Source organism: Suillus subaureus (genome assembly GCF_016647635.1).
Source record: "Suillus subaureus strain MN1 chromosome Unknown BJ212scaffold_284, whole genome shotgun sequence".
In the NCBI taxonomy this organism is placed as follows: Eukaryota; Fungi; Basidiomycota; class Agaricomycetes; order Boletales; family Suillaceae; genus Suillus; species Suillus subaureus.
Genome location: NW_024538840.1, coordinates 15,444 through 22,410, shown reverse-complemented (window position 1 = coordinate 22,410; position 6,967 = coordinate 15,444). Strand labels below are relative to the sequence as shown.

Below are 6,967 nucleotides of genomic sequence, written 5' to 3'. Positions count from 1 at the left end.
TGGTTAGAGAAGGTCGGGAGGAAGTCGTTGTGGGAAGCCGCCCATCTATCATGGTAGCTACCCCGGTGGTAGTGAGCTAGACCACGAAAAAGCGGAAATCCATGATCATGGTACCCTGGGACAACGCACTTCCTCATGCGACTTCTCATGCAGCTTAGAAGACCTTACGGGACGCGTAGTCAGGAGTCCACTCATCCAATAGCACATGGCAGTTTTTGGGGATGTGTGGAAATGCAGATTCCGCCAATGGGACCGTGACTGTGAAGACCTGGAGGCAAGCATGCTACACGTATGGATGTCCAGCAATCTGAATCCATGACAGGTAGCAGTCAAATCCATAAGAATCGATATCACAAACGACGATCCCAGGGTCAGACTTACTCGAGTACGTTCTCGGCTTCTCCTTTGCATGTGATACGCTTGCTCAAACCACGGCTTCGCAGAGACTCTTGGCCGACTATCATGCACGGAAGCAACTGCATCACGAAAATCTTTTGCCTCTGCTCGGTTTCAGTTACGAATTTGGGCTACTTCCAGCGATGGTTTTCCCCTGGATGCACAACGGCTCGCTCACCACATATCTTGAACACCATTTCACAGAATTGACCATCGAAAAAAGCTCCGGATCGTGAGTTGTTTCTCAGAAGCGCTCGTACATTATGGTATTCATTGGAACCTTAGTTGCGGCAAGTCGCTGCAGCCATCAGCTACCGTATGTGAAATCTTCAATAGTTTATGAAAACAATGAGTAACGCCATTGCAGTCCACTCGAAGGGCATCGTCCACGGCAACCTTACTGCTGTACGTACTAGTTGTCTGATACTCGCCTTCTAGCTCTGATCTGGAACGCAGAACGACATTCTGATAGATTCGGATCACAATGCCTACGTAGCATACGATGGAATCCTCAAGGACGAAGAGTCATCGACTCCTCCACAGCCAGCTAGCGATATTTATTCCTTCGGATGCATCGCGCTTCAGGTTCGAGGCGTTCCCTAGTAGTTGCATTGGTTTGTGACTAAGATCCCGTAGGTTATGACAGGTCAATCACCCAATGCAGATGTGCGAAACGACCATCAAGACACTGTCCCGAAGAAGCCTACAAGACCATCGAGTCCGCACGACGCAGATTCTTCTGGGATTTCATTGAGAAATGCTGGAGTGATGTAGGACGTCGCCCCTCTGCTGTTGATGTCACGAGCTTTCTAGGATCATATCACTGCGCTAGTTGAACGATCAGAGAACTGATGCTAAGCCTGACGCTTACCACTACGTCATAGACGCACAGACGCACATATCCTGTATATATCTTATCTCTCTCTTTCCGTACCGTCAATCATACGCTCTTCCACGTATCTGTTTGTTTAGTGTTGCCGTCGACGTGACGGCGTTCCAACTGATGATTTCATTTTATCTATGTATACAAGGACCCCGGCCCCCCTTCTTTTAGACATGATGCAGGGGGCTGCCCCCGTGGCCAGTGGGAATGATAATGGTTAAGACAATGTAATAGTGCTAGAGGTATTCTTTCGTTGGCGACTTGCTGTCTGACCAGAGACTATCTAGGCAATCGGCAATACCATGATTTGGAAGGGTAACGAGGCTCTTACTATGTCTCCAAAATCAGCTCATCAAATACAATAGGGCTTGGACCAACTGATGATCAGCATGACCATAATACATGTTAGCATGTTCAGTTTTTTTCGAGTGCGATTTCGTCACCTGTGATACAGACTGACGCATACCATATCCGAGGTGGCCCATCGCGAGCTCTGCCCGTGGCGCTATCGTTGGCAGTATTTTCTTGGTTACTGAACATCTTCATTCATGCCGTAGAATTCAGCTGTACAACTTGAAGCTTCCTGTTAACTTCATACGACCCCTTTTGGCCTCCAAAGCATGCGAACCACCAGCAGGTACGTTGTAAACCAGACAGTGAATGCTTCTAACGCTAGACAACTTGGGAAAGTCTATTTCACATTCATGTAGGCTAATTATACTATTAGCAGACCTTTCGTTCACTGACAACACTGTCCGGAATCATTAAATTTCGCATGCTTGAATGCATCGTTTGGAATTTTCATCTCCAGGGAAGAAAGGTTGTGGGCACACGCTCTGGTTTATCCATAGATATGTATAATGTCCTTCGCGTGCCATCTACCATGATCTGAAGACATCTTGCTGTCTTATGCAACCTAGCAGCTTTCCTATCACCATATGCTCGGTTTGAATCAGGTCTCGGCCGCCATCTCAGTTTTCGTGACTCGGGTTATGAAGTACAGGGGCCATTGCTGCAACTCACAGCTGGGCACTGTGCTGACTCAAACTCAGGCGGAAATACCTCCTTGACTTGTCGAATAATCGCATCGTTGCGTACTCACTCGACCTTCGATGCTAATTGCAACACAGACTAAGGGCTAATAAAATGATTATGTAGGAATGACATACAGTAAGGTGTAAGACACGATGCAGTGATGTACTAGACAGAAGAAAAGGAAAAGCCAGATAGGCACCAGCGCCATGCAAATGTACATAATAACATATCAACAGGGATAATTGTTCCATCATAATCTAGTATCGACGTTTTGTCCATTCAACACCTCTTGGAGGCACTGCTATCCGTCATGCATCAATAGAACAAAACTTCCCTTAAATCCCCTTCTCCTCCAAAAACTTATCCACGGTATCCCAAAGTTCCTTTGTAAGCCCCTCATCCTTTGCCACCTTCGTCGGCTCCGTTAGCTTACCTACTGGCGTTAAATACGCGCCTTTGTACTTCTCGCGCTGCCTAGTCACTTCCTCCGACGCAGCTGCAAACGCCGAGTTATATGCACCTGGTCTGGACGTAAAAGAAGGGACACGATGGGCTTGACGATGAACTTGAATGGTTTATCGGAAAAGGTTTGACTGCTCCAGGGTGAGCGGCGATGACGGTGATGGAGAGCCAACAGCGGTGAGGTGTCGTGTGAAGTTCAAAAGCGTAGAGCATATTCATGAGTTTCGTCATGCCTTGTGAAGAAAATTTGTAAGACAGAAGATACCAAGGGACGACCGACGTACAATACCGCGCGAAGGTGGGGGAAAGCGAACTCTTGAGCTCATTGTTAAGATCATCAAGGTTCCGGAAATGAGTTTCCCCTAATACGAACCGGTGGGCTTCTGAACCGACCTGAGTAGTAGTAATATGGAAGTGTGAGTTTTCGGGACGCATGCGGTAAAGCATTACATACGACGACTATGCGGACGTCTGAATTAGGTTCTGCTGCTGTCTGGTCCAGCAGCGGTTGAAGAGTGCGTGTCAGGACGATATGACTTATTACGCTGGAATGAACATAGGTAAGTGCTCGGTACATGTTTTTTCTGCCAGAAGGCGCACTTAACCATCACTATCTCCTGAACTCCTGGGGTATTGTGTAAGTACAGATCTTTACAGTGCAAGACCAAAGCTTACCATCCGGAGTCATGCTGTAATTCTCAAGTAACCTATAGGGGATTCAGTATCAAGCACACCTACGCGAGCTGATCAGCTTACACCGCAGCGTTGTGAACTGTGATCCATTCAGCATGCCAAAATTATGAACGAACAAAAAGATATACTGACTCAGAACATCCAATCTCTTCTCGAGCTTCATAAATCTCTCTGCTGCTTTCTTCGCATTCCGAGGGTCCTTCAAATCAAGTTCCAACCAGATAACATCACCGCTTCCAGGGCCCAACCCCTCTGCTTTCAGTTGCGTGATCGCCTCCTCCGCCTTGCTTTGGTTGCGCGCAGCCATGTACACCTTGGCACCACGACGTGCCAGGTGCTTCACAGTTGAGTAGCCGATACCTGCGCTACAAAGCAGCTGTGAATAACAATCCGAATCTGTGATATAATTACTACTCACTTCCCGCCTGTGATCAGGATGACTTTACCAGACAAGTCCGGGAGGTCAGTGACTGGGTCGAATGACTTTGAGAAGAAACCCATGGTGCTGAGAATCTGAGATGAATAAATAAATAAACAACAGGAGGTAGATGTCGAGCGAACTCAAGCACTTGGCTGTTTATATACGTGACGTGGCGGTCGGGATGATGGCCGATGGCAAATGCTTTGTCACTGATTGCACAGTTGTGCCACGCAGTGCGCATTGCATGCTAGTACTGTAAGGCTACAGCAGCAGCAAACTAAATTCCAAAGCAACTCCGAGGTATCGGAAAATCCTCTTGTTGGTTCGTCAGTTTGAATTTTTTGACATGGCCAGCTGGGCAACCGAGTCACCGAGTAGCCTCCTGCGACTCCGATGTTATTCTTCAGGTTTCACGCTGATGGCAGTACCCAGCGGATCACCAGTAGTCAGGAGGGTTGCATCAATGCAGCAACACGCGCACGATGAATGTGCAATCACAGTACATGACTACACGTGGTTGGAGCGTTTAGAGGCTGTCCGGCGCTTCAGCTTTAGGCTGGGAAACCTTCAGCATCCCCTTGAATACTGATTGACTTCAATGTCTTCTCAGTCGAATTTACGAAGCCGTGCCGGAGGTGGGCTAAGCACGGTTTTGAACTACATTTGGGCACGCCGGTTCGTCTGCAATGTGGTGCTCTATTCTTTGTACTAATTCAATCATGTCCATCTTCGCCTGCGATTAAGGCCTCAAGGGTCTTCCACAACTTTGCCAACAAGCCATCCTCTTTCCACGCTGCCACAGTATGTCTTACCCCGTCAATACTCTAAAGCAGCAAGATGCTAAGGTAGTCACTCGTTATCAGAACAGCACCTCATATTACAGTCAGCAGTCCTGGAGGCTCACCAACCCCACAGAAGTCACCACCTTCATCTCCGGTACCTTCTGCTAGTGCGACTCCAGTCGCTACAGCAAGCGGTGCATGCACCGCACCGAGCAGCAACATTAACCCTTCAAGTTCTGGCATATCTGTATCGTCATGCACAATATCTCCTTCTACATCGACACGCAAGGCGAAGCCTATTCCAGCATCTGATATAGATCGATACAAGAGGAAGCGGACAATGTAAGTCGGTATGAGGCGCTATCGGCCTCCTCTTTCGATTCTTAATCACGGCCTAGACCCCAAACGAAGGACCGCGTGTTTATTGAGCCGGGGAACAAGGTGTTCGAGGAGTATGTGCTTCTTCTGCGGCTGGACTATTGTGAGCTGACGACGCCAAGCAAACCGCCCTCTAGTCGATGGAAACCACTTGCGCACCCTGAAGGTGCCTTGTATTACTACGAGAGCACTTGTGTAGGTTCAGATTCGACACTCCACACAATCATTAACGAAAGCGGCAGCGGATATATACTGATGCTGACTTGTCAAAACCGTCAACCCTCAGTGCGATCGAGGCATTCGCAGATAAGCTATATAACGACGCACAAACCAACCCAAACATAGATATCACTAGCAAGACGGAATTGGTCGTTGAGGATATTGATGAGCACACCTGCGGCTACTATTTCGTCGAACAGGACACGCGGTGCATCTTCTGGCTAGAACGTTTTGACGCAGAATCCTTGTTCGAGAACATCAGGCGAGTGAGGAACATGGGTCATATCAGTGTGTGACTTCTGACTATCTCCCGCATCTTTCTGTATGTTAACATGCACGATTTTAGAATACGCTATTGAAGCCCAGTACTGGTGAGGTCCAGGTATGTTTATTATTTTGTGTGACTAGGGTCAGTCTCTGACATCGTGTCAGCCGCTTGTGTGGATTTGATGATGACTCAGACAACTTCAAGGACTCACTGTGAACTATTTCCACATGAAAATCGAGTGACGCCGGATGTTCTTGAGGAATTAAAACAAATGATTATGCATGCTGCGGCAGGTGATTTCCGATATCACATTGCATCTCCTCGAGCGAGAAGTTGATGTTTGTGAACCTCAGTGACCATCACGTCTGTGACATCTGTCGCTCCGTTTGAGAGGGACGAGCTGGAGAAGATGCTGGACCTTGTTAAGGAGATCGAAGGTACTACTTCTGGTAAAGGTTTGGGAACACAATCCAGATGACTGATGTTTTTTATGACAGGAACCCTCGAAGGAGAATTTACGCACACGAGATGTGTTGTGGGTGTGTTTGTATCCTGAACGTTGTGCTTCCCGGAGTACGTTAAATCATCTTCTTTCAGCTCGATTCATGTCCGAGTTCAGTGCGTAACAAAAGACTCTACCAGCTTTCGCTAATATTGCAATAGTCAAAGCAAAGTTTTTCAATTTCTGTGGACAGCCAGGTGCAAGACTGGATTCCGACCAGACAATCTACAAGGATCATAGTCATCGGTCGCTCTTGTTCATTATTACCTCTCTCCTGCTCTTTGGCGCCCCTCATACCCACCAAGAAGATCTAAAAAAGATATGGGTTGATAGGATCATTAATCGCGTCCTCTGGAATCAATTCATCGGGAAACTTAATGATGAATGGGCTGGATTGGCGCTCTCGGTGAATCTTTATTAGAACATGTAGAGTCAGCAATACTTACGAATTTCTCTAGGCGACAGTTATTCTTAATGCCAACGTGGCTTTTCTTGCAATTCCATCTGTACAAGACACCGCCAAATTGCTAAGCTATCTATCAGTGGCTTGCAGTATTGCAGTCGTCCTCCTCGTACTTCTACTGGTTCGTCAAAACCAAAAGAAGGATTGCGAGCGAGCTGTACGAGAACCAATTAAATACCATCGTTCTGTCAAGGACTGACCCAGAGAACAGGTCACACTTCTGACATACGTATCACAGACTTCCTTTGGCACGGAAGCGCTATCCATAACGTATGGCTTGCCATATGGACTGTTGATGTGGGCGTAAGTATTCATGTTACCGCATGAAGAGCTTTGTTGCTGAACCCTCGCGATAGCCTACTATGTTTTGCTGCGGGCTTTGGCGATTTGATCTTCGAAACTGAAGGTCGATGGACGCGTGGTCTCGTAGGTTTTGCTGGATCACTTGCCGTCTGCTTCGTGGCT

The 6,967-nt window shown here is 47.5% G+C and overlaps 2 protein-coding genes across 2 annotated transcripts; both read left to right on the top strand.

Annotated features, from left to right (window-relative positions):
- Window positions 1–143: 143 nt before the first annotated feature.
- On the top strand, window positions 144–878 carry BJ212DRAFT_502686 (uncharacterized protein). The gene is made up of 5 exons (XM_041343350.1): window positions 144–274; window positions 323–385; window positions 444–628; window positions 682–801; window positions 853–878. The coding sequence occupies exons 1-4, from the start codon at window positions 206–208 to the stop codon at window positions 737–739; spliced, it is 375 nt and encodes a 124-aa protein (XP_041185306.1). The 5' UTR covers window positions 144–205; the 3' UTR covers window positions 740–801; window positions 853–878.
- On the top strand, window positions 338–1,459 carry BJ212DRAFT_1592267 (uncharacterized protein). Its single transcript, XM_041342527.1, has 5 exons — window positions 338–385; window positions 444–628; window positions 682–801; window positions 853–981; window positions 1,033–1,459. Exons 3-5 carry the CDS (start codon window positions 736–738, stop codon window positions 1,168–1,170), a joined length of 333 nt encoding a protein of 110 aa, XP_041185305.1. The 5' UTR covers window positions 338–385; window positions 444–628; window positions 682–735; the 3' UTR covers window positions 1,171–1,459.
- The last annotated feature ends 5,508 nt before the right edge of the window (window positions 1,460–6,967 follow it).

Excerpts from the sequence above, each read along its gene's own strand:
- BJ212DRAFT_1592267 (XM_041342527.1), top strand. The coding sequence starts at position 736 with ATGAAAACAATGAGTAACGCCATTGCAGTCCACTCGAAGGGCATCGTC. Across the intron at positions 802-852 it reads TCCACGGCAACCTTACTGCT|AACGACATTCTGATAGATTC; the intron begins GTACGTACTAGT and ends TCTGGAACGCAG. Across the intron at positions 982-1,032 it reads TCGGATGCATCGCGCTTCAG|GTTATGACAGGTCAATCACC; the intron begins GTTCGAGGCGTT and ends AAGATCCCGTAG.
- BJ212DRAFT_502686 (XM_041343350.1), top strand. The coding sequence starts at position 206 with ATGGCAGTTTTTGGGGATGTGTGGAAATGCAGATTCCGCCAATGGGAC. Across the intron at positions 275-322 it reads GTGACTGTGAAGACCTGGAG|GTAGCAGTCAAATCCATAAG; the intron begins GCAAGCATGCTA and ends AATCCATGACAG. Across the intron at positions 386-443 it reads CCAGGGTCAGACTTACTCGA|AGACTCTTGGCCGACTATCA; the intron begins GTACGTTCTCGG and ends ACGGCTTCGCAG.